At 42.8% G+C, this 26,229-nt stretch overlaps 1 protein-coding gene and 1 non-coding gene across 2 annotated transcripts; both read right to left on the bottom strand.

Annotated features, from left to right (window-relative positions):
• Positions 1–300: 300 nt before the first annotated feature.
• eif4g1a (eukaryotic translation initiation factor 4 gamma, 1a) lies at positions 301–24,554 on the bottom strand. The gene is made up of 30 exons (XM_056292671.1): positions 24,159–24,554; positions 21,955–22,081; positions 21,769–21,855; positions 20,396–20,575; positions 20,122–20,221; positions 18,609–18,760; positions 18,277–18,369; positions 17,618–17,693; positions 16,531–17,508; positions 16,347–16,435; positions 15,965–16,151; positions 15,648–15,781; positions 12,710–12,829; positions 11,610–11,999; positions 11,184–11,330; positions 10,845–11,081; positions 9,506–9,610; positions 9,100–9,381; positions 8,806–8,923; positions 8,619–8,721; positions 7,720–8,012; positions 7,465–7,586; positions 7,172–7,344; positions 6,840–6,965; positions 6,463–6,544; positions 6,247–6,345; positions 3,427–3,567; positions 3,250–3,331; positions 3,007–3,147; positions 301–1,802 (listed from the first exon to the last, which is right to left on the bottom strand). Exons 2-30 carry the CDS (start codon positions 22,027–22,029, stop codon positions 1,621–1,623), a joined length of 5,094 nt encoding a protein of 1,697 aa, XP_056148646.1. The 5' UTR covers positions 22,030–22,081; positions 24,159–24,554; the 3' UTR covers positions 301–1,620.
• On the bottom strand, positions 11,483–11,559 carry LOC130124618 (small nucleolar RNA SNORD66). The gene has a single exon (XR_008811385.1). It is a non-coding gene; the product is annotated as a small nucleolar RNA SNORD66 (small nucleolar RNA).
• Positions 24,555–26,229: the final 1,675 nt, after the last annotated feature.

Below are 26,229 nucleotides of genomic sequence, written 5' to 3' on the forward strand. Positions count from 1 at the left end.
AGTATGGATGAATATTATTAATTAGAGGCGTTTCGCTGACTACAGTTAACTACGGGCGTTACAAGGGTGGGACAGGAAGCTCGCACAGATGTGCCACATTTCGAGCTGAACGCGATGTATAAGGGAAAGCGGCGTGGTTGGTTGGTACGCGCGTGGTCGGTTGGTAGGCGCGTGCGCAGTTATGAATCACAACACGTTTGTGCGTAAGCACCGTCTGTGTTGCGTCCGTATACAACTTTTAGACCCGAATCCTCCGCTCAGTTTTATAAAATGAGGCCCCAGGACACGTGCAGATTCTGCTCAGCAAATTGATAAGTCTTTTATTTGCAATAATCCATTTCCTCATCTTTCCAGTTTCCGATGCAAAAGAAGCAATAATTCCTTAAATAATACAGAAAGCAAAAAATATTTACAAAATTTAATATAACTAAAAAAAAAAATTAATGGATTATCTAATGCAACTCTCTGCATCCGGACAACTGCCAACTCTGCTGGAAAAGGATACATGGCATTACATCAGCAATTTGTTTATTTCTGAAAAATAAAACTGAAAAAAGGAGAAAAAAAAAAGACATTTTTTCATTATATATTTACAGAACGCTCCTGAAATGTGTTTCCACTTAGAGTAGAAAAGGCTTTCGGATCATTTCTGTTTTTTTTTTTGTTTTTTGTTTTTAAATTTATATCTTTCATCAAGTCAATTTCTGGAGGTTTCAAGTTTTGATGGCAATCGGTCATTAAGTGTCCTCTACAGGGATCTCCCGTCCGTAGTGGAGGGAGAGAGTCCCAACAGCTCGTGTAAAGTACAGAAGAGGTATAGATGAAGAGTCTGCAGGTTAGTCGACTACTGAGGATGGGAGACAGGATGGCTTAGAGGAAGCATATAGACCACCCCCTAGTAGTCAAGGGTCACAACCAGTCGTCGGTGTTTTTGTCCTCACAGGTCCCATTGCAGTAAACAGTAAGTGGAAAAAGAAAAGACAAACTCTTTGAAAACTCCATTCATTGGATTATGATTAGTCAGCAACATACATTTGTCTACCAAAGTTTTCCCATTGCATCATTAATGGAAAGACACTTCAATCATGCTGCACACTCCAGTAAGGGACAAAAGACGTAAGAGCTCTATTGGTTGGTTGAGTTATCACACACATTAAGGCGTGATATCCACTCCAGGGAACATGCTATATGACATTCAAATGTCTACTCTTAAGTGTCATATAGAATGTTAGGCAATATAATGATCTAGAACCATAAAAAGAGCAGCGTGTTGGTTTGTACTGTTTTCAAAAAGTCAAAAATGTCTACATAACGATGTGGGGTGTTCTGCGCATAGTTAACAAGCAAATCCTGCTGAATTATTTTTCAGGTTTATTTTAATTAGGACACTTGCTGTGACACAAGCAGGTGGGGGAGAGAATGAAGAAACAAGAGAGAAGGCGAGAAAGAATTGATTGTTTGTCATGGGTCCTTCTCTCAAAGAAAAAAAAAAGAATAAAAAATATCCTCATTGAGGATTGATTGAGTCCGCCTGTTAGGCAATATATAGTTCAAGTCTCCCCACAACCTCCTACAGAGCCCATCCCTCACCAAAGGGGGCAATAGCGTTCAGGTAAGTCATTAATCCTTGTCAGACTCTTCCTCGGCCTCACGTAACCAGGTGAAGAAGGCTGTGACCGATTTTAGAGCAACTCCCTTGCCTGTTTGCTCTGCAGGATCTTTGCTGGACTCCCACTTGTAGAAGGCCTCTTCTTTAATAACATCTTCATCATACAAGGTGTCAAAGAACATTCGCAGGAGGTCTAGAGAAGCAGAAGGAAAGAGGCTGATGTTAATCTATTAATAAACATGCATCTGTTGTCTTAGCTGCAGTTATTCATACATGCAGAGCGTGTGCCACCATAATTCACCCATATATCATGATGTTCGGTTACAGCAGATTAAACAAGTGGCAAATAGCTACAGGTTAAAAACCATGTAAAGGTTAAAAACATGACAGACTTGGTACTCTGTGAAGTTAGCATAGCAGGATAAACGGGAGCGTGTCTATGTTTCCTCAGCCCTATGTTCCTCAACCCTATTTCAATGAACTTACCTAAGCTTAACCTAACCTACCTTAACCTGACTTAACCTCAACCTCTACTTAAACCTAACATAAACCCAACACTTACCTTAACCCTATAGCTCATCTATTCAGTAGCTAACCCAAAAGACCGAAGTAACATAGGGTTGATCCCCGATAAACACAGCTGTAGCTAATAACATTAACAATAGGGTCCGTTTGATGAAGGTGTGTCAGCTCACCTATCAGCGCTGACAGACAGAGCCAGCAATAACAACTGTCAATAGTACAGTCAATACTGGTTCTTTGGCACACCTACATCCAACAGACCCATTATAAATTTTATTAGGTACAGCTGTCCTGCTATGTTTACATCACAGAGTATCAAGACCAGCCTGCCATGCTTTCAACCTTTATATGGTTTTTAACCTGTAGATGTCAGCAAACTCACTAAAACAGACTTAGCCAGTCATGAATATCATGTACCGTTAATACAATTAGATCTCAAAACATGCAGTTAAAACTTTTGACCTTAAAAGTAACACTGAAACCATAAACAGAAAATACTATTTTTTTCTAACGTTACCGTCACCTGTGTGTAGTTTTATGGCATCCTTTTGAAATGTAGTCTTGCAACCATGTGCTGCACATCTAGCCATAGTCAGAAGCCAGCAAAAACCTCAGCGGCAATTAATTTTTAAACGAATGCAAATATGGCTGCTGAGTAATTTCCATTGGCCTCAACATTAGTGGGTATTCTATCATTACATTATCAAGCTAGAGTTTATAGGTTAGTCCAGTAGTATTCAATTATGTGACATGGAAGTCTGTGTGTATGCAGGTTTTCTTTCAAATTCAGCACTACACCAGCTGATTAACATAACCAGACAGGAGGACTAATCAGTGGCACATAACTGACTACCGCTGGATTAGTGGAAACTCACTTGCAGGCTGCTCCATATGCACCATCAGTGCTTGCAGTGCATAGAGGGCCTGCAGTTCCTTCTGCTCATCACAGAGGTATCTTTGCAGTAGACTGGCCCTTTGAGTGATCTGCTTTGCGTCCACCTTATATGGGTTATCACCTGAGGACAGGAGGATCAAAAACTTGTTTAGAGAAAACATGAATGGGGGAGATTACCACTATTGTTTGTTAACCTCTACCGATTCTAACTAGACATACTTACATATAATAGCTGACTGGCACACAGACGTCATGAGAGCACGCACAAACTGGTTGGCAGTAGTCTGCTGCTCATCCAGGTTAGCCTGAAAACCAGGTTGAACAATGAGAATATAACCTACAAATCATGCAACCTTTATCAAAGCCCATGAATAGAATAAATCCCAGTACCCACACACACCTCGACCCAATCTCTGATGCGTTGGTTATTGGCCTTGTCATGAATTAGTCGATCCAGCTGTTTGCTCAGCTCTTCCCCACTCAGGACCTTCTTATTGGTTTCTTCTGACTCCATCTCCTCCCCCAATGTAAACTCTATCTTCTGAAATGAGTGAGACACACAAATGTGCAGTTCCTTCAGGATAGATTCTCATCAAAGTCCATTACTATGTTTTGAGGTGTACTTCTGAACAGAATGTGTAACATTCCAAATTAATAACTTGAAAAGGGTTTAAAGCTACAATCCTGAGGATTACCATTTTTGTTTTACTTACTGATGATTAGGGATGGGAGGGTTACCGGTTTTTTCAATATATCATGATAAAATTCCCGAAGGTTATCATACCGTGTCAAATTTTCATGATCTCGTTTTATTATCACTTAACGTAATTTATGTAGTCACGCAGGCACAGCGTGCCATGTTGCTAGCTGAACATGCTACACCGACTAGCTATTTTTTTCCAAAACAATGGCTGATGGAGGTGATAGGTGAAAAATCTGAGCAGCACTGTCTAAAAGACAAACTCTGAAGTCGGGGCTTATTTTGGTTATGTTAAAAGTTCTGAAGGGAAGCTCATAGAAGAGGACTACCCCACCTGGCAAACATGCGAAGATTAACACTTCCAACATGTTTGCCCATCTCCACAAACATCACCCTTCGCTTTAACAGTGAGTGCAATGTCAGTTAACTTTTAATGTTACTTCATGCACGTGAGGACTTTGGAATGGGGAAATGACATGGTTTGTCTAACTTGATGATAGTGTGCCAATATATTTAAATGGAAACTTTAGGGAGTCCGGGTACCATAGTGGTCTACTTTGTTGCCTACCAACACAGGGATCGCTGGTTCGAATCCCCGTGTTGCCTCCGGTTTGGTCGGGCATCCCTACAGACACAATTGGCTGTGTCTGTGGGTGGAGCCAATTGTGTCTGTGGGTGGGAAGCCGGATGTGGGTATGTGTCCTGGTCGCCGCACTAGCGCCTCCTCTGGTTGGTCGGGGCACCTGTTCGAGGGGGAGGGGGGAATAATATGATCCTCCCATGCGCTACGTCCCCCTGGTGAAATACCTCACTGTCAGGTGAAAAGAAGTGGCTGGCGATGCCACATGTATCAGAGGAGGCATGTGGTAGTCTGCAGCCCTCCCCGGATCGGCAGAGAGGGTGGAGGAGCGACTGGGATGGCTCAGAGAGCAGGGTGATTGGCCAGGTACAATTGGGGAGAAAAAGGGGGGGAAAAAATCCAAAAAAAGAAAAGAAAGAAAAAAAAACTTTAAGTACATGCTCTAGACTAGTAAACACATCAACTGTACGTGTGTTGTCGTGCTACACACTCACTGCAAGTGATCCACCTCTGCAGTATGTTTAGTTGTTAATATACAATTTGATGGTCGTGGAACTGGTTATAAAAGTAACGTTGTTCCAACAAGATAAGCGCTATTGGTATCATCTTTTCATTTACGTAAACTATGCATGAGGTCAACTGTATTAACGAAACACTGAAGATTATAGACCCTGTGTGTGCACGCACAAGCCCACGTGCATGTCTCTGCAAATAACTGGTTGTGTTGATATTATAGGCGTATTGGCTTTGGTTACATATGGTTGTGTTATTACATGCACATTTTTTTCACATTTGTTGGTTGAAAACTTTTGCTGATTGGATTTATCTATGGTTCTTCTTTTACTTCATCCATCCATCCATTATCCAAACCGCGTTATCCTGCTCTCAGGGTCGCAGGGATGCTGGAGCCTATCCCAGCAGTCATTGGGCGGCAGGCGGGGAGACACACCCTGGACAGGCCGCCAGGCCATCACAGGGCTGACCCCCCACACGCACACACCTAGGGATAATTTTACATTAGCTAAGGATAGCTAAAAATTGTTTTTATAAAGCTAATTTTGGCCACGCTAGCTACCGAGCTTAAGTTGTTTTAAGTATTTACACATTCTGACTAACTTCAATCATAACACTTTACAACAGCTTTTCTTTTTTAACTTCTTGAATTTCAAATCAATTTCTATTTTCAAATGTTTAAAGCGGTTAGAATATTTATCCAAAAAAGTACATAATTCTTCTGATGATTTATTGTGGTTTGTTTATTAATTAATTACTAATCTAATGTGGCTTGTTTATTTATAGTTTTAACCAGAGGTTAAATAAAAATGTTTGTATGTTTCAATACCTTTGGTGAAATGATTTTCGTGTTTATTAGCACTTTTTAAACATTTTGAACACATTTTAACAATACCGAAAACCATGATATCTTTGGTCACAATAACCGTGACATGAAATTTTCATACCATCCCGTCCCTGCTGATGACTATAGTGATACAGGTAGTAACTGGATTGGTGTTTGACCATACACATCCCACATACACATTTGAAGTTAAAACAGCCACAGCTACAAATGTTTCAGAAACTCACACTGCCAAACAAACATGGCTGAGAGTGAATTTTAGCTTTTGAAGCAATATCTGTTGATAAAGGTCTTCTATATGCTTGGGCTGCTACATCTGCTTGTTGGCTACACCTTTGCTTTCTCTCTAAACTTGCTGCTACCTGCCTTGTTCTTTCAATGTGGCTGCTGTGTCACTACTATCTAGAAGATGTAAAACATTGTGAGGTATATTATTTTTACCAAAGTGCTACACAACAGTTATAAAAATGATGAAGTACAAAAGAGTTCATAATTTTGATATTCATGAATACAACAGTGATAAAAAGTATAAACTTCTGCATTATCCAGGATTGTAGCTTTTATATTGGTGTTTTCAACAGACCTGCTCAGTCACAAACTTGTTGACATCCTGGTCCTTTGGCAAGAAATCTCTCCAGTTGAGGCCAGCCTCTGTCCACATAACCCCAACCTTCTTATGGGTCTAACGGAAAAAATAGGGCAAGTATGTGAATAAAATTCAATTAAAAAAAAAAAAATCAATAAAATTGGGGGGGAAAAGAACAAAACAAAACAGTATTTATCTGCAAAGCACACATACCATTTCTTTGCAGAGCAAAGTGAGGATTTCTACTAGCAGTACGCCAGCCTTTCCCAGAGGCACTAGCGGCTTGGAGATCTCCCTAGACACAAAATTACAAAGGCTCAGACATTTTATGACCCAAGATGATTTATATAGATCAGCTTTTCTGCAGCAACCTGTATAACAGTATTCAAGTTTTTCTTGTGTGGAAAGAAGAACTGGAGTTGGTCCCTGGGCACTGCAGTTGCCCACTGCTGCTATACAATAGGATGGGTTAAATGCAGAGAACAAATTCATTCTAAGAATACAATTCGTTGTAAGAATGTTGAACAATGTTAAATAAAGTGGCTTTCGGCTTTCAAGTTTTTCTTGTTACTTCCAGGGTCAGGCCTCACCTGAAAAGCTGTCCTATGGGGATGCCTCCCTCATGCAACATGGGGGTGATGAGCTGAGCCAGGTAGAGCCAAATGTGAGGGATATCTATTGCCATGTCCTCTGCCACCTCTAGGATCTCTAGTAGCCTACAGGCACAAAAAAAAACCCCCCAAAAAAAACAAAAACAAATCTTGCTGTAGGAACACTGTTTCAGATTAACAACCCCCAACCCCCCAAGGGGGGGGGGGGGATCAGATAAAAGAGAAGCACAAAATGGGTTTCTAGTGGAGTCAAATACGCAAACAATGAGGCATTTTAGGTTGTTTTTTTTTCCCCTCTCTCCCACACATACCCTTTGTAGTACTGCTGTGTGGGCAGTGTGCCTGCTTTGATGAGCTGGTGCAGCAGCAGGCCCATGTGTTCCCTGGCAATGGTGCTGCGCTCGAGAGTTGACTCCACCCCATTGCGCACAAACACAAAGAGCAGCGAGGTGCTGTTCAGATCACTCACACACTGCAGCGCCTCCTACAGCACCAGATAAAGTAAATCGGGAAGGTTAGCCGTCATAATGCACACGTGTGAGTAAAAATTTGCATTGTGTTAACGTGTATCAATCAACAAATGTATATGGTCCAAAGTTCATACCTCCATGTCATTAATGTGGAGATACTCCTCGATGATGGCACTGGATTTCTTGTCTACCTCATCATTACTCAAGGCAGGTTTAGGGAGACCAGGGGGAGGAGTTGGGGCACTGTCACTCTTCACTGTGGAGAAGGGAGAAAAAAGATCTGATTGATGCGGATTGTTCTATTTTATTCCACTCATGTAATAAACCTATCCAATTACCTCTCTCTCTGCCATGTCCCATTCCTCCAACCTCACTCCCATCACTTTTACCTTTAGGCTCTTTGCTGGGCGCTCTGTCACGGCTGCCCCGATCCCTGTCACGGCTGCCCCGATCCCTGTCATCAGTCATACTGGCCACACGACGCACAGGCTCGGCCATGGCGCGGCTGTCTCCCCCACGTCCACTGCGCTCCTCAGACTCTCTGCTGAAGCTGCGTTTGGTGATGGGGGGCCGGGTGCCCCTGTCATCACGAGCTTCCCGTCCCTCATGACGATCAAAGCGGTCAAAGCGGTCTCTATCACTCCTATCTCTGTCCCCACCACGCTCACGGCTGGAGCTGGACCTGGGGTACAAAGAGAGGGATGAGAATCATGAGTAAAAGAGAGATTGTCGCTGTGGATATAGAAAGAGGGCACATATGAGACATTTGAATGTGAAACTCCCCCAAAAAGAATAAAGTTTATTTAAGCTTGGTGGTCACAAGAATTAAGACAACAAAAATCAAAAAAAAAAAAAAATCTTGTTGAGAATATGGCATCACAATTCTCATTTGGAACAAATGACTTAAAAATACTGTAGCCATGCAAACAAATTGTAGCTTACAGATTTATAAATTTACCACAAAGACAAAGGGCATGCAAGTGTAAATAGTTGGCTATACCCATTTATGGATTAATAGAGGAAAATAGATGGATGGATTGCATTTATATAGCGCTTTTCCAGCTGCAACAGCCACACAAGTAAGCATGGTTAGTTGTTCTCATTATCAGATTTACAGATTTAAAAACAAAGCAATGTGTCAAGATCAACAGGGAGGGACATGGAAGAAAAACAGGGAAATGGATGGAGGACTTAAAAGGACTTTAAAGATGATGCAGTGAATAAAGGAAGGAAGAGTGGAGTCCTCATGTGCTCATTTGGTGAGAAAAGCTTTGCAGCCATTAGTTACCTCTGAGGAACTCTGCGGTCAGAGTCTGTGGAAGGAAACAGGGAGCCAGACTGCTGCAAGGCAGAGAAACGATTGAGGGTGCTTGTGGCTGGACGACCAGAGTCTGAAGAAGGAAAGGATAGAATGGTAATTGCAAAAATCGAACACTCAACAGTCTCATTACTGAAAGCGTGTGTTTCCATTTTACCTTGTTCTCCACTGGCTGGTTTAGCGCCACTTCCTCCACTGCTGCCCTTGCCCCAGCTGCCCCACATGCCTTTGCCCCCAGGAGCCAATAGCTGGTTGTTAAAGTCCAGAGCACCAGGCTATGCAGATACAAAGACAAACAAAATGAGTTAAAAAAAAAACAGTCAAAAGGAACTGAGACTGAGTCCTGCACTAGATGAGGCTTTCATCTCTGATCAACCTTCCCACACTTACCCATAAAAATGCAACGTTACTGACTTGGGAATGAAAACCCCCTTGGTGTAATTAAACAAACCTTTGTGATCTTGCTAAGGCGGGAGGTGTCAATGGGCCTGTTCTTTGTGGAGATGGGCACTGTGTTCCAGCCCTCGTCCTGCGGCTGGTTTCCACGGCCGCCTCCTGGCATGGATGGACCTCGGCCTCCCAGACTGCCTCCCATCCTGCCTCCTGCCTCTTTCTTGGAGAGGAGCTGCTGCTGGACCTTGGCCTGTTCTCTGTGCTCTTCCATCTCTGCCTCCTTGTGGATCTGGTCAATTGTTTTAGGGCCCTGGTCACCTCTACGAGGCACCCAATTACACTACAGGGCAGAAGGTGAGAACATTTCAAACCCTTTCCAAGTGCAGCCGAGCTCACGACAAGGTGAGCAATGGATACATTATTGAGAGGGAAAGAGAAGGAGAAAAAACTAGAGGGAGTTATACCCTTTTAAGATCAAGAACATCTTGCAGCATGAAGCGGATTCTGGATGAGGTTTTTCTCTCCTTGATGATTTTGTCCATCTGGTTGAAGTACTGATCCATACGTGGCTGAGAGAGAGCAAGAGAGAAAGAGAGCTACTGTTAAACAGTCAAAAGGTAGGAAAATGGACAGTGCATGGATTAATGAAACCATATGCAAACAGAAATGTCCTCAGTTTTCTCAATCCTAAAATAAACTAGGATAAGCTGTAGTTAGAGACTACAAAATCTAGTCTATTTGCTTTTAATTGAAAAAAAAAAACTCTTACAATAAAACATTTGTGATGAGGGTGAGTCTATTAGGGTTGGGCCGATATATAAATACATTGGTCATGCAAATGGGCCAAATCCATTGTTGGCGGATTTAATTTTGGCTGATTTAAAGTCGGCGGCATGGTGGCGCAGTGGTTAGCGCGGTCGCCTCACAGCAAGAAGGTTCTGGGTTCGAGCCCCGGGGTAGTCCAACCTTGGTGGGTCATCCTCTGTGTGGAGTTTGCATGTTCTCCCCATGTCTGCATGGGTTTCCTCCGGGGGCTCCGGTTTCCCCCCACAGTCCAAAGACATGTAATCAGGTGAATTGGCCATACTAAAATTGCCCCTAGGTATGAATGGATGTGTGCGTTTGTGTGTGGGCCCTGTGATGGCCTGGCGGCCTGTCCAGGGTGTCTCCCCGCCTGCTGCCCAATGACTGCTGGAATAGGGTCCGGCATCCCCGCGACCTTGCGAGCAGGATAAGTGGTTCAGATAATGGATGGGTGGATGAATGATTTAAAGTCCTTTATTTTGGTTATTTAAATTTCTGCGACTTTCAGCATTCATGGTATCAAGCTTGAGGCAAGAAAGCATGTGTACCACCACGTACAGTCACACTGGAACATGCAGCAGGGGCTTCATTCAGATAAGTAGCCAACAATGGACAACACTAGCCCCCACGCACTAATAAAGGCAAGGTCATCTCCACACAATTGTTAGGGTAACTTGGATCATTTGACAGCCTTGAAGTACAGCATTATTACTCTTCCCACTTGTTTCTTCATTTAGAGGCTGCAAGCAACCACATGGTTCATTGGACCAAAATGCGTTTGCCATTTCTTCTTTACTGAAGGCAGTACAGGCAGACAGCCAAGCAGACGTTTCAGCCACAAACTATCATTGGTGCTGAAACGTCTGTCTGTCTGTCTCCAAAATACATCAGCATTTTCCAATTGAAGGGGTGGTGGTGGTTGATTTGAAAATTAAAACTTATCGCCCAATCCTAGTGTCTATGCATGTGTCTTGTGTTGGCATGTAAAGTGTTTGCTACCTTAGCCTTCTCAAAGTCCAGGTCTTTGCCGATGGTGGACAGCAGCCTGCAGAGACACTCCAGAGACTCCTCATGGTGATTCTTCAGCAGTTTCACCACACAGTCATGCATGATGGCCTCAGTCAGCATCTTCAGTTTAAACAATTCGCCTATGAACTTGATGTTACCCAGTGATCGGCGACGGGCCGTGTCCTTGGCCTCTTCCAGCTCAACCTTAAGGCGTTCCCGCTCTTCTTCCTGTGGGCATAACAAAGGCAACATGAAAGTTGGGTTGTGCCATTTTTGTTTGGGTTAAAGTAAGATGGTTAAGGTAAGGCCAGTGACAAACATATTTCTCACATCTTTGGCAGCCTCCAACTCTTTCTGCTTCTTCTCAAAGATCTCATCATCATCCTGATCCTTCTCAAATTCTTTCTGGCAACGGTTGAGCAGCAGTTTACGGAAGTTCACAGTGACTCCTGGTTTATCTGTAGTTGGGACTTTCAGCTGAGGAAGAGCCAATCAAAGAACCAGGGTAGAGCCCAAGTTTAATTCTTATTCGATTGAAAATGTAGACAATCCTCAAATAAGGGGGGAAAACTGCTCAAACAATATTAGAGGGGAGAAAACGTTTAAAAATGAAGAATATGTGATCTAAGCTCCTTCAGTTTCTCAATCCCATCATTTACATTCAGTGGCCCAGACACGTGGCACAAACTTGAGGTCATCAATGGAGCAATCAGAGAGAAAAAAAAAAAGGGATTCAAACACAAATGGATGACTCACCCCCATAAGGCAGCGGCACATGTTGGCATAAGCCACAGAGAAGTTGGGCTCGGAGATGGCCTTCTCAAAGGTGAGGTCGATGACCCCTTTGAGTCTCTCTTCGGTGTCAATCGTGAGATCCGTCACCTGTTTCATTAGCTGTTGGAACATCTGAGGGGTCAGCTTGTTGAGGATGCTACGCACACGTTTGAACAGCTCCTGGGTCTTGGCCTGCTCAGAGTCCTCTTCATCAACCTCCTCTCCTCCACGACTGCGGGTAGATTTTTTTACAGTGGGCTTCCAGGCTTTCTCAGCCTTGTTAAGCTGAACATCGTCGTTAAGGGACATGCTGGTGATAATCTTCCTGGGCTCTTTCCTCTGGCCCTGCTGGGAACGACGTGGCCCAGGGGGCTTTTGGGACAAAGTGAAAACAAACAGGTTATGGGGTGAAGCAGAGAAAGTTAATTGGATAAGTAGGCGGGGTCAAAGATGAGAAGAGCAAAGCTGGGCAGACACTGTATGATGTAAGCAATCTTGTACATTGCGTTAACTCACAAGTATTATTTTACATTTTTGACATGTTTGCAATGAAGGCTAGGAGAAAGGCACAGGTTGCAGTCAAGATCAGATTTGACCACCATACCACCAACCCTATTTAAGCTAATGTATAGGCTACTGTTGACAGAGCTTGATCTATCTGGTCTCCATACATTCAATCCACTGTATGCGCTCTCTCGTCTATGCCATATTGTTATTGTTGGCTCATGCAGGAGCACTCGGGTAGCTTCGCACTGAATTGTGGGAAATCGGATCGCGATACTGCTCAAGACAGCCGACCAAAATTTCTCACATACCAGAAATCTATCGGCTTGTCCAACAGTCAGATCGCTGAAAATTTGGGTAATTAATCAGGTGTTGCAAGCCCCCTTCAAACTGCACATCAAACTACAGTCAATTTTCAGTACATTTTGCAGTAGCATCAAGTTCCATAGCTTTTTCTGGCCTACACAGCATAATTTTCAATTCTAATGACTTGCCCAGGTTTTCTATAAGCATTATAAAACCTATGATTATAACCAAATTTCAACAAACAGGAATTAAGTTTTAATTAGCAGTGTTACCGGGCCTCGCGGTCCACCTGTTGACTGTCTCCCAAGGTTACCCAAGTATGAGGGGGTAAAATCTGGACCAGCATTCATCAGACGAGCTGGGTCAGCAGGGCGTAGCGGAATCTTGTTGGCCTACGGGCAAAATAAGGGGTAGAATATGACCTCCTTGCATGTGTTGAAAAGCAAGACATTCAAAAGCTGAATAAATGTATTTCATCGCAGCAGACAAGTACCTGATTTCAGAGTGTGCATGTGTGATTTCATTTGAAGCAGTGGTCACCAACCCTGCTCTTGGAGAGCTACCGTCCTGCCGGTTTTCACTCCAACTCTAATTTAACACCTGATTCTACTGATTACCTACTTAACAAGACCTTGCCACTGCAAATTCTTCTGTGCTTGCCAAGATTTAAAATCTTAGATCAGGAAATATGAGATTAATTATCCTGTTTTAAAAATTAAATACTAGTTTCTATCTTTGAATTCATGGTATATTCTTAAATTGATCATGAATATGTCTTTTATGCCTCAATTAGTCAAGAAATCTTACAATTGAGTAATTTATTGTTAAAACAAGCTACATTAGCTAGAGTAGCAATTTGTACCATTCTCTTTCACAAAAAATAACTTGTTTCAAGATTCAGTGACACAAACTAAAGTTTAATTGCTTGATTTAAGAATGACACAAGGCTTTTTATATATATATATATATATATATATATATATATATATATATATATACACACTCACTGGCCACTTTATTAGGTACACCTTCCTAGTACCGGGTTGGACCCCCTTTTGCCTTCAGAACTGCCTTAATCCTTCGTGGCATAGATTCAACAAGGTACTGGAAACATTCCTCAGAGAGTTTGGTCCATATTGACATGATGGCATCACGCAGTTGCTGCAGATTTGTCGGCTGCACATCTATGATGCGAATCTCCCGGTCCACCACATCCCAAAGGTGCTCTATTGGATTGAGATCTGGTGACTGTGGAGGCCATTTGAGTACAGTGAACTCATTGTCATGTTCAAGAAACCAGTCTGAGATGATTTGAGCTTTATGACATGGCGCGTTATCCTGCTGGAAGTAGCCATCAGAAGATGGGAACACTGTGGTCATAAAGGGATGGACATGGTCAGCAACAATACTCAGGTAAGCTGTGGCATTGACACGATGCTCAATTGGTACTAAGGGGCCCAAAGTGTGCCAAGAAAATATCCCCCACACCATTACACCACCACCACCAGCCTGAACCGTTGATACAAGGCAGGATGGATCCATGCTTTCATGTTGTTGACGCCAAATTCTGACCCTACCATCCGAATGTCGCAGCAGAAATCGAGACTCATCAGACCAGGCAACGTTTTTCCAATCTTCTATTGTCCAATTTTGGTGAGCCTGTGCGAATTGTAGCCTCAGTTTCCTGTTCTTAGATGACAGGAGTGGCACCCGGTGTGGTCTTCTGCTGCTGTAGCCCATCTGCCTCAAGATTCGACGTGTTGTGCGTTCAGAGATGCTCTTCTGCATACCTCGGTTGTAATGAGTGGTTATTTGAGTCACTGTTGCCTTTCTATCAGCTCGAACCAGTCTGGCCATTCTCCTCTGACCTCTGGCATCAACAAGGTATTTTCGCCCACAGAACTGCCGCTCACTGGATATTTTCTCTTTTTCGGACCATTCTCTGTAAACCCTAGGGATGGTTGTGCGTGAAAATCCCAGTAGATCAGCAGTTTCTGAAATACTCAGACCAGCCCGTCTGGCACCAACAACCATGCCACGTTCAAAGTCACTTAAATCACCTTTCTTCCCCATTCTGATGCTCGATTTGAACTACAGCAGATCGTCTTGACTATGTCTACATGCCTAAATGCATTGAGTTGCTGCCATGTGATTGGCTGATTAGAAATTTGCGTTAAAGAGCAGTTGGACAGGTGTGCCTAATAAAGTGGCCGGTGAGTGTATATATATATATATATATATACATATATATATATATATATATATATATATAAATACATTTTTATTCAGTGGCCTAACATGCTTCACCTATCACGAAATGAAAGTACACTTTGATTTTCACTGCTCAAACTTGGAAAGAGTTGTCAATAAATGTTGACAGAAATTTCACTTGTCCTGGTTGTGATTTCAGTAAAATCAAGTTTTCTGTTTTAAGATGTATGCTCTGGGATTAAGGACTAGTTTTAAGTTTGGGCCTACATATTTCAAGATGAGCCAACTTGTTTCAAGTAACGGAATAATCATACTCCAATAGTATTAAGTAGTTTCCACTAAATTAGTGATTTGATTTCTTGCGCCTTTTTCAGTGTGCTAAAATTAAGAATGCAAAAAAATTGAGTTAAGAATTATTTGCTAATATTCAGTGTATTTCACTTATTACTGTGCTGTTGCAAGTCTGATCTTAAGTAATTGGATCTAAAAACGAGCATTTTCTTCTTATACCAAGCCTTTGAACACTCACCCGAGCTTACTTATTTCTAGACTGGAACCAACTTATTTTAAGATTTCTTGTCAAGTAAAATTATCTTGCTGCATGGACAGATAATTTCACTAGTATTAAGTACTTTTCCCCTCAAATTCAGTGTTTATTTCTTGTATTTAAGCTCATGTTTTTTGCAGTGTGATTAATTGAATCAGGTGTGTTAAATTAGGGTTGGAGTGAAAACCAGCAGGACAGTAGCTCTCCAGGAGAAGGGTTGGTGGCCACTGATTTTAAGTAAGTGTAATGTTATTACTGTATGTGAAATTGTACTTTCACATGGAGCTTGTTCATAATATGCTAACACTAATCGCTCATGGACACTTCACAGCTGACAATTATGGCAAATATATATATATAAAAAAAAATTCAATCCGCAATCAGTGTCTTTGTACAGATGCAATAGAAGGACCTTTTGTCCTCCACCCCGCAGTGTGAGGAAACTGGCTTACCTTGTCCAGCACCACATCAGAGATAGCAGGCAGGCCCTCAGGTTTGTTCATGCTGGCGCTAATGTACTGGAAACCCAGCAGGAACTCTCTGTCGTACCGCTTCTTCTCCTCTGGGTCTATCGGCTTCCATTGTTCTGAGTGGTGAGGCAAGAGTAAACTTTTAAAAAGGTATGTATGTGCATGTCATTCCCACACACTTATAGCACTGAACTGTATTTTTACCCAAGAGGCACATTTAAATGGGTGATGCGGGAGGAGGGAGAGAAAATGTCAAAACAGTCATTTTCAATTACTACAAACATCAAACCCAACCATACCTTCTTTGTACTGGTATTTCTGCTGGGCTGGCTCAGGTGTGGGTTGCCTGTCTGGTTCTGCATTCTGTTTGTCCTCCTTCTCTTCCCAGGTCTCATCTGCAACCTCAGTGGTAGGAGGGGATGGAGTGGCAGGGAGTGGGTCAGCCTGAGTAGATGAGGACTCAGGGGCAGGCTTGGCCTCCTGTTCCTGGATGGATGAAAACAGGGCACAACTACATTCCAAGTATCCATTTTATGTACAGAACAGAACATTGTGTTGAACACTAATTTGTTTCAGGCATTACGGTTACTGCTGAGAATATAAACCAACATAGACTACCTGTGCCAATGTGTATATATCTCATCTTTCATTGACACATTCTCAACCCAGACTGATGCATACCTCTTTGAAGGCATCCAGGAGGTCTCCGATGGCCTCCTTCTTGTTCAGCTCTTTCATGTTCCTCTTCTTCTTTGGCACAGACACAGCAGCTTAAAGAAATTGATGGTATGTCTGTTAAAAATCTGAAGTAAAACCAGAACTGTGCCACCTTACAATGCAAGTGAAACTCTTGACCCCACTCTACCTTGCATAGTAGATTCCTCTGTAGTGCAGCTGGCAGAGGAAGGGGGTGCATCTTCATCCTTCTCTTTCCCTTCTTCCTCTGTCTTCTCCTCTTGGGCTGATGTTACCACAGCAGCCACAGATGCAGGTTCCTGAGGTTGAGTGGTGCCTGTCTTGGCAAGGGGTGTAGTGTCTGATATATCCACAGACAGGTCATCAGTGTCCTGAGGAAAGCCATTGGAAAGAAGAGGCTCTGTTATATGAGCCGGAGTGGGTTCAGGCTTGGTATAGGGATTGGGGTCAGCATCCTGGGTCTGTGGGTCAACAGTTTCCAGTGATGTGTCTGGAGGCTTGACATCAGACTCAAGGGAAGAGTCTGCGACTGCCTTTGTAGATGGACTAGCAGCATCTTCAGTTGCTATGGCAATGGAGGTCACCACTGCTGCAACCTCACCTGTAGGTTCCAGCTCCAACTTACCACTGGTCACACACTCCTCTTTTTCCACTTTTTTCAATTCCTCCAATTTCTGCTCTTCCTTCTCTTCCGCTTCCTTCTCTTCTACCTCAGTTTTATTGTCTTCATTCTCTACCTCCATTTTCTTCTCTTCACTCTCTTCCTCAGGTTTTTTCTCTTGAGCCTTCTCAGCTGCAGGTAGACTTATCTGTGGCTCCTCCTGTTTGACAGGTACCTCTTTCACTGCTGATGTTGCAGCTGGGCCAACAGGAGCATCCACTGTGTCACTAACTTTAGCATCAGGCTCTGGCAGAGGAGTGGAGAGGTCAGCTTCTGGAGGGAGCAGCGATGGAGCAGACTGCTGCTCCTCTGCCACTGGGGTTGGCACTTCAATGGTCACTGCAGAAGCCACCAGTTGTGAGGATGGCTCAGTGGGCAGGGCAATCTGGGCATCATTTTCCTGTTGAGCCTCGACCACAGGCTCTGGGTTTGCTGGGGCAGGAGGAGGTGGGGTTTCAGCTATAGCAGGAGGATCTGTGTTTTCATCTGGGAAATGGAAACAAGCTGACAAATCAAACAATGAACAGAAGGAGAAATAAATTCGAATTTATATTAAGCTTGCACTAATGCCTTTATGTAAACCAAATACACCAACCTATACTCATCACTGTGGTGATGGGCTGTGTAACTTCACCATTTGTCTGAGCAGGACCTCCATCTGATACAAGGGCCTACAAAAAGATTTTATATCAATCTATTAAAACACATTCAAGTACACATCACTTTCCACAAAGCATTGTCATTTTTCATCAAAATCAATTTTACACGCCAATTAAATGTTAAAATTGATTTTTAAAAAGTTTCAGTTTTTATTGGCCCAGTAGGGAGTCAACTGTCAGATAAAATGACCCGTATACATGAAAATGAGCAGACTAGTTAAAATGTTTCAATATGCAACTTTTCTCTTTGTAACTCAGAGAAAGGAAGAAAAATCCGTTCTTGCAGACTGAAACCCCTTCTATGTAAATCACCACAGACCTATGTTCCATACATACCTGTTAGCACAGATACGATTTAATCTAAAGTTTGGTAACAATTTTACTGCATACAATATAGGATGAGTCAGTTAAAATTTGATAAACTGATTAAATGTGATAATGTACGAACAGTAATACAAGTACAGACAATTCTGTGAACAGTAATACAAGTACGGACAACTAAGTGAGATGGGTACCTACGTAAATGTAACGGCTTCAGACTCATATTGGAATTAGTGTACAGAGCCCAGTTTTCCTTAATAGACCAATAGCTTACCTGTGGGGGAGTTGGTGTGGAGGTGGACCTTCCACCTGACATTATTTCCTCTGTGATATCCCGGCCACCCTGGTTAGGGTCTCGTATTCTTATCTATCGGGAGAAAGGGAACGTTTTGGTTGAGTTTCCACCTAAAAGCTATCCTATATCCAATACTACACAACTGTCCTCTCACCACTGATCTACAGCTGCAACCCCTCATAATGAGTGCCATTGTTATTTTGAGCCCAAAGAGAAAGTTCTACAGTGAGCAGACAATAAAGGATCCCTCTATTCAATTCTCTTGACCTCAGTAAAGAGGTGACATCCGCTACTTTGTTGTGATGCAATACCGGTTTGCGTTCCCTCTTGGGTGGGCCTTGTGGTTGGGCTGGTGGTTGCTGAGGAGGTGCAGCTTGCTGTTGCTGCTGCGCAGGGTTAATCATAACTGTTGCAGGTTGGACAGATGGTGGGTACTGGGGCTGGGCTGGATAGTATGCTCCGGCTATAAAAAAGCAAGAGAGGAAAAAGGTAATTTCAAGTACTTCTACATTTTTTAAGTGCTGTAAAATGACAGTGGTAAATTTGTAATTGGTTAAACATGTTAGCCCCTTTTCTACTAATTTTTAAAAAATCCCAATGTAATTTTTTTTACATGGCTTCACACAATTTTGTAAAGCTGCAGGACACAAGAACAAACACACTAACCCTAAAGGGCGCACTGTGAGTATGTAATGTCTACAAAATGTGTCAAGGAGAATACATACTCCTACATGTAAAAATCATTAACATAAAAGTGAAAATCTTAAAATTCAACAGGCAAATAAGCAGGACCATCAGGACAGGAGATACTACAGAGATTCTTGCCACTGAAGCGTGCTGGCTAACAACACAAGCGCACACAAACTACTCACCGGGATAGCGCTGGGAGGTGAGAGGAGCGCCGTGGAGAGAGAGACGGCCATTCTCTCGACCACCCCCTCTCCCCCCACCACCCCGCCTCTCCCTCGCAGCAAGAGAGGGCTCTGAACCAATGTCACAAAGGAGAGGAAGGGAGCAAGGGAGAGAAGAGGGAAGAAAGAGAAGGAGAGAGGGCAGGAAGAGACAGAGGCAGAATGAGTTAATGAGAGGAACCAGAGGAAGCAGGGTGTTAAGGCTGTGTCAGGTGAGACTGCAGATAGAAAGAACACAGACTGAGAAGCAGAACCAAGCCAGACCTCTGTACAGCTGACTGCACTCCACAGAGAGTGGTGTCTGACAAAGACATTGCACACGCCAACCTGCCAAGCAAAACCACCATACATTCTACTACTACCAAATGGGAAAAGAGGTATTTATCCAAATGCTGAGGCATTATAAATGTTGGTTCATTCTAAAGTCAAATTTGTTTTGTTACATTTCGAAGTCCTATTTTTGAGGAAATCAACATATATAGCTATGGTTGTGCTTGGCAGGTGTGGGTCTAGAGCAAATATTATAATCCCCCCCCTTTTTTTTTTCTCCCCAATTGTATGTAGCCAATTACCCCACTCTTCCGAGCCTTCCCAGTTACTGCTCCACCCCCTCTGCCGATCCGGGAAGGGGTGCAGACTACCACATGCCTCCTCCGATACATGTGGAGTCGCCAGCCGCTTCTTTTCACCTGACAGTGAGGAGCTTCGCCAGGGGACGTAGCATGTGGGAGGATCATGCTATTCCCCAAGTTCCCCCTCCACCTGAACAGGCGCCCTGACCAGCCAGAGGAGGCACTAGTGCAGTGACCAGGACACATACCCACATCCGGCTTCCCACCCACAGACGCGGCCAATTGTGTCTGTAGGGACACCCGACCAAGCCAGAAGCAACACATAGAGCAAATATTATTACCATAAGCAGGGAATTCAGCAGGGCTAGTTCCAGCGTAGAAGCCTGCTGTGCCACTGGTCACAGGATACTGCTGGGTAGGTGTCATGTACGGTGCCCGATACTGAAAGGGGGGGGGGGACATGGAGTGGAACACAACAGTGTTAGACTGGAAATGGATTATTGAGTTGTGAAAAGACACCATATTCAATATAAATTACTGCCACAGTGTTAAGAATATGAGCAGCAGATACACAATGCTGAGTCAACTAGTCGCAGGCTAAGAGTATGAACCAACCTGTCCAGGAGGAATGAAGTAGCTCTGAGGGGAACCAGGGAAAGAGAGCTGCTGCTGGGGGATCATCATCATCTGGGAGCCAGGCGGGTAGACATGAGTGGGTCCCACAGGACGTGGGCCACTACTGGTCTGGACCCTCGGAGCACTGCTGGGGATTGCCGGTCGGTTTTGATAATAAGGCTGGAGGACAAGGTAGGGTGTACATGTGGGGGGGAAGAATGAAAAATAAATCAACTGACATGTAAGCAATTCCATTGCGCGTGTGCATTTTTCTGCGAGTCTATTTGACATAGGCAAGAATAGTGAGTCCCACTAGGCCATGTGTGGGAATGTGGTCGTTTATGAATGTGTGCCTGAATGTTAGGTCAACCAACAGCTCAAAGCACTGCTCTGACCACAGCTGCCAATGTGTGCGGCAAGTTCAGTTCTTGGGTTACAGAGTCTAAACTGTATTGAATTTCATTTCTCCCAACTCCAGAGGTTGGCCAAAGATAGGAGGAGGGGGGTGGAGGAAGAGTAAAGCCATTACCTGAAGTGCTCTGTATCCACCCTTCAGCCGCACAACATATGAGCAGAGAGCAAGAGAGGGAGTGAGATAAAGGTGAAAATGAGGATAAGATAGAATGTAGAAGGTCGAGATGACAAGATGTAAGAATGGGAGACTAGGAAAAGCAGCAGTCCATCACTCAGCCAATAACAGTAAGCACAAATATCATTCTTAGCACATGAAACTCTCTACCAGACATAAACACATTTACACGCTGATGATTAAAATTCAAAATCACACAGGACTGTCCTACTGGTTTCACTCAGGTTGTTATAGTCATAGCCTTCTAGGTATCACAAGTACCGACGTAATGGAAATTTTTTTGAAAGTTTGCTTATTATATTACTTGCAAAGTTGTGCGAGGTGAGGAGATACAAAAAGCCTCATCGATACACCTGCATTTCTATTATGTGGTGTAGTTCTCATTATAGGGCTTCGTTTAGTCATTGTATAGTCCAGTTCTCCTGAAACACTTGGAATCGAACGCATGCACTACACTACGGAAGAAAAACCAAATGCTAAGGAAAAGTGAGGGGTGTTAGTACCTGTTGGTGTAAAGCACGAGGCCCTGTAGTGAACTGGGAGGACAGCAGAAGAGAAGCAAGAAGTCAAGATTGACAGCCAGGGAGAAAGAGCACAAATAAGCTACTACATATTCTCACATAGGTTTAATCAAAACATTAAAGCAGAGATAGCCTTGTCAGCAGCTTGTGTGAAAAATAGGACTGAGGAAGCAGGATTCTGACCGAACTGAGCATAATAGACCACATACTTGGACACCAACTGCCGAAATGGAAAAGAAATGAAGGAAAATGATTAATAATACCTGTCTTTGTTGTGCAGCAGAATTCATTTGTGGAGGCGGCGGGGTCGCAAAAACTAGAGAAGGAGGCTGTCCAGGAGCATAGGCAGCCTGAGAAGAATGGAAGAAAAACAGATGTCAGTTGGCCAACTTCCTACAAATTCTAAACTGCCAAACCTGGCTTGACCCTAAGATTTCAGTGGCTCTCACCTGTGTGAGTCCAGGGGAAGGGGCAGGATGTGGGACGGAAGTAGGTCCCGTTATAGGCTGCGGTGGTTTGTTCATTTCATGTACTTCTGTTGTTCTGCATTAGGGTGGTGCTGCCTTGCCAGCCTACCTAGAGAAAGAGGAAAGAGAGTTACAAAGAACTATATGAAATTCTCCAGCTGCTACTTAGGTGGCTTGAACCATTTAAGATGGTTTGAATAAAATATGAACCAAGTTTGCAGTTATATCAGTTGTAAAAAAAAAAACTTGATTTCAATATCAATCCTGTGACAAATAGTGTTGAAAATAATCTCCATGAAATAAAACCTTGAAAATGTGACAGGTCATTTACAGTCAACATTGGGTTGAAGTGTAAGACTAGATCAGACCAAGCAGTGCGGGTGTGGTTTAAGGTTCCTCCTATGATAACAAGGATACACCTCCCCACACACACACACAGCCATAACCTTGTTCCCCAGCATATTACATTTACATGCTTTCTCATAAAAACATGCATCACTTCCCCCTCACTTTTCTTAGTTGCACTCAAGTTTTCTTAATCTCTACTCAAAACATTCAGTAGACAAATTACTGCTTAGGGTGTCAATGTATTAGAGTATCTTGGCTAAATTGTTTCATGACAAAGACCTTCTCTTAGCTCTGCTATCTAGTGATCAGAATGGATGGTGCCTAAACAATATGTCCCTCTATGAATATCAACCTGCAACACAGAAGAATGCATCGTTTGTTTTAGGGACTAATGAGGTGAAACGATTACCTGTGTTAAACTGGGCATTTTACATGGTTTAGAATATCGTTAAACTTCTACCTTGGTAAGACTGCCGATATCCAATTCATGACTGGCCACTAATTCACGCACAAGCCAGGACTGTGTGCGTGAATTTCGGAAAATGGATACCCTGGGTCAAAGTTCATTCACTGTTAACATTTGTTTCAATACGAATGCTAACGCTAGCTAGAACTGAAAGGCATCTATTCAAGTAGTGTAAGGTCAACAATTATACAGAATGTAGGTGCGATTTTCTTATCAATCAAATTTATCTGAGTCCACGGGAATACCAACTACAGGTACTAGACTTGTGACCACTATCCACAGCAGACGTGTCACACACCATCCACCTGCTGAAAATGTAGCTAACGTTAGCTGCTAACTTGCTAATGGTTATTTAGTGCCATGCTGTCTCCACACCGGGCATCACTGTAAAACTATCGCCGCCACATGGCCGTTACAGGGGCGGTGGCTAGCTGTCGGCATTCGGGATGAAATAAAGTTGAAACATGTCAAGAGCCATTTGTCCCCAGTTATGTGGTGGGGATGGTAGGATAATTTATTGGCCCGTTAGCTAGATTCCCGGCGGCTTAAGTTAACGTCGCTAGCTAATGCTAGCAGACAGTCGGCTAACTTTACGTGTCCCAGTTTAACTGACTATGTGCTTAGTTTAAGCTACGTGGCTGAAACTGTTAGGATCGCGTTTAGCATTAATTCACGCAATCATGACCGTTACCTTAAGCTGACTGTGTCTATAAGAACTAAGCACAGCAAAGAGGTCGGGCCTAGTCACATCGCTGCCACGACTGACATTGATGTGCAACAATGTTAGTTAATAGTTAGCTGGTTAGCCCGACTTGGTTCGAGGAGCGCTTAATCACAGGCCGAGCGAGTTCCCAACACATATGTAACTTGACATTTAAATTAGCTGTCGAGACAAGCGACGACTACTTTTTAAAAGTTCACAGATCAAATTTAACCTGTGCGAAAGTTCACACTCGATGTGTAATAGCTAGGATTTTGGTGACAATAGAGCTAATTAACATCATGAGGTTGCTTCATGGAAAACATGCCTAGCCAAATGACCATTAGCTGTGACAAGGACTGACGATAGCTGTCATTCCAACCCACCTTTGCTAGTTGAGTTGAGCCATTTTTTTTACCATGACAGATTTTTTTTTAAAAATGTCCGAGGATCCAGTTAAGTGTCTCAAATTATTCAGATCTCTTAGTCTTAACTTTTTAATCAGATAGCTTCTCTTACTCTGACAAAATTGGCTATCTGAAATTTGCTAATCTGGTGGATTGACAGCCGGCAGGGCCTCCTCTACAAACTACCGAGTGGGTGCCTTTGACCAAAAAAAAAAAAAAAATGAAGACACTGTACTTGCAAACTGGCGTTAGTTGTTATCCTTACCAGGAATTAACAATGCCTGTGTGGATTGATTGGAAGACGGGGAATCAGCCACTGAAGCCCTATCTTCTGTTAATTTAAGCAGGGGTGTAGTTTTCTTGTCCTTTACTCCAAAAGGAAAGTGATGCCCTTCTTTGCTATAGAGCTAGCGAGCTAGCTGGCAGATGGGGTTTGTGCTACGTGCTGTCACTTGCTATTTAAATCCCCGTAGCGTGCAAAAGTGACGGAACACAAAATCAAATAATATAGCACTTCAGGAGAACTACTGACAACTCCGATGCCCCCGAAAGAAGCCTCTGGACCGGGGGTCCATGTTCAAGGCGTCGATGGTGACGGATTGCCGGCAAGGTATGTACACAGCGGGCGTTTCGGAAAGCTCACAGCGCGGCCATAGTGCGATGTTTCTTGACTAGGAAGCCGGTGCACGTAGTAAATCGCATGGGCACTTCCGGGAAAGTTGAAATTTTGATGCCATGTCCCAAGTCACGTGACATGTTAACAAATTATTCGATTATACAATGACGTTCAATGTGCTCAGACCAATAAAAGTGTGACACTCAGGTTGACAAGAATTGTACTTGGTGCTCTGATTAACTTTGAACCCCTACGTCACGTTTAAAGACTAATGTTTATCTCTGCATACACTCATCACAGGATAACCTTAGAATTCAAAGACATTCTGCTTTGAAAATAAGGATGAAGCCTTATGAATAAATTTCTTTATACTGTTACGCAAATGTCATACATTTCATCCAAGTTTATTTTGGGCAACTCTAAGATTTTCTTCTTTTGCAGCCGGATAAGCGGTTCAGATAATGGATGGATGGATATTAAAATTTCACAGCTATAAGAATAGCCTAAATACTAGAAGATACTTTGTAAATATATTTGGTGTCATGTGATTTTCTTTATTTCTAACATTTTTCTCTATTCTCAATCTATTTTTTTCATCTTGCTTTTTTTTTTTATTAAACTCTTCTTTATTTCTCTAGTTTTAGTGTTTAAGATATCCGAACACTAATTATGCAGTTACAATTTCCAAAATATTAAGCCCTCCTAAAATATGCATCAATACTTATGGTGAGGCTACATTATGTGTGCGCAGGCTCCTTTTGACCCGAGGGCATGTAATGTGGTTGAAGTTTTACCTTTCAGGTTTCTCCAAAAGATTTCAATAGGATGCTAATCATTTGCTGTGTAATATAATTGTGCAGTGAAGCGGTCCCCTGCCTCAATGTCTATTGCAACATTCTAAGTTAGTATTACACCAGCAACCTGCACTGAAATCAAACCCAGAGGGGGGAAAAATTACATCTCTAAATCCCAGGTTTTTCCCAAAGGCTTTTCAGAGAGTATCCTAGGCATAAAATCTTTGAGTCAGGACACATTTGTTGCTTAATTTCTAAAAAGTCTATTTAAGTGTATCTATTCTATTATAAAGTTCAAGTTTCAAGTTTATTTATCAAATGCACAACAACACAGTGGCGGCAGACATTGTTGTCAATGAAATGCTTAGGCATTGGACTAGCCTCAAAAAAGCTAAAAACAACATCCATCCATTATTTGAACCACTTATCCTGCTCTCAGGGTCGCGGGGATGCTGGAGCCTATTCCAGCAGTCATTGGGCGGCAGGCGGGGAGACACCCTGGACAGGCCACTAACATTTAAATTTAAAGTGAAACTCAAATCTGAAATCTAAAATTTAACAGTATTTACAGACCAGGATTTTTTTTACTTAAAGTTAACTTAAGTCTAAATACAACATTCAAAGGTCTAAAATGAACAGTATTTACAGGGGTTAGCAACAAAAATAACGAGAGCATTTCTTGTAAGAGGGATCTGTCCTTTGTTGCTCTCCCTGAGGTTTCCCAACTTTTCTTTCCTAATAAGGTTTTTTACCCAACTTCCCCTCGGGGATGAATAAAGTATTTCTGATTCTGATTTTCTTGTGGAGTTTTTTTCCTGTCGGGTCTAGGCTCCAAGGATAAGAGGGTGTTGTATACTGTCGTATCTCCTCCTGAATCACCACCTTATAGTGGAGAAGCTTGCGTGTACCAATGATCCAAAGAGCTA

The sequence above is a fragment of the Lampris incognitus genome, chromosome 14, assembly GCF_029633865.1.
Source record: "Lampris incognitus isolate fLamInc1 chromosome 14, fLamInc1.hap2, whole genome shotgun sequence".
Lineage (NCBI taxonomy): Eukaryota > Metazoa > Chordata > Actinopteri > Lampriformes > Lampridae > Lampris > Lampris incognitus.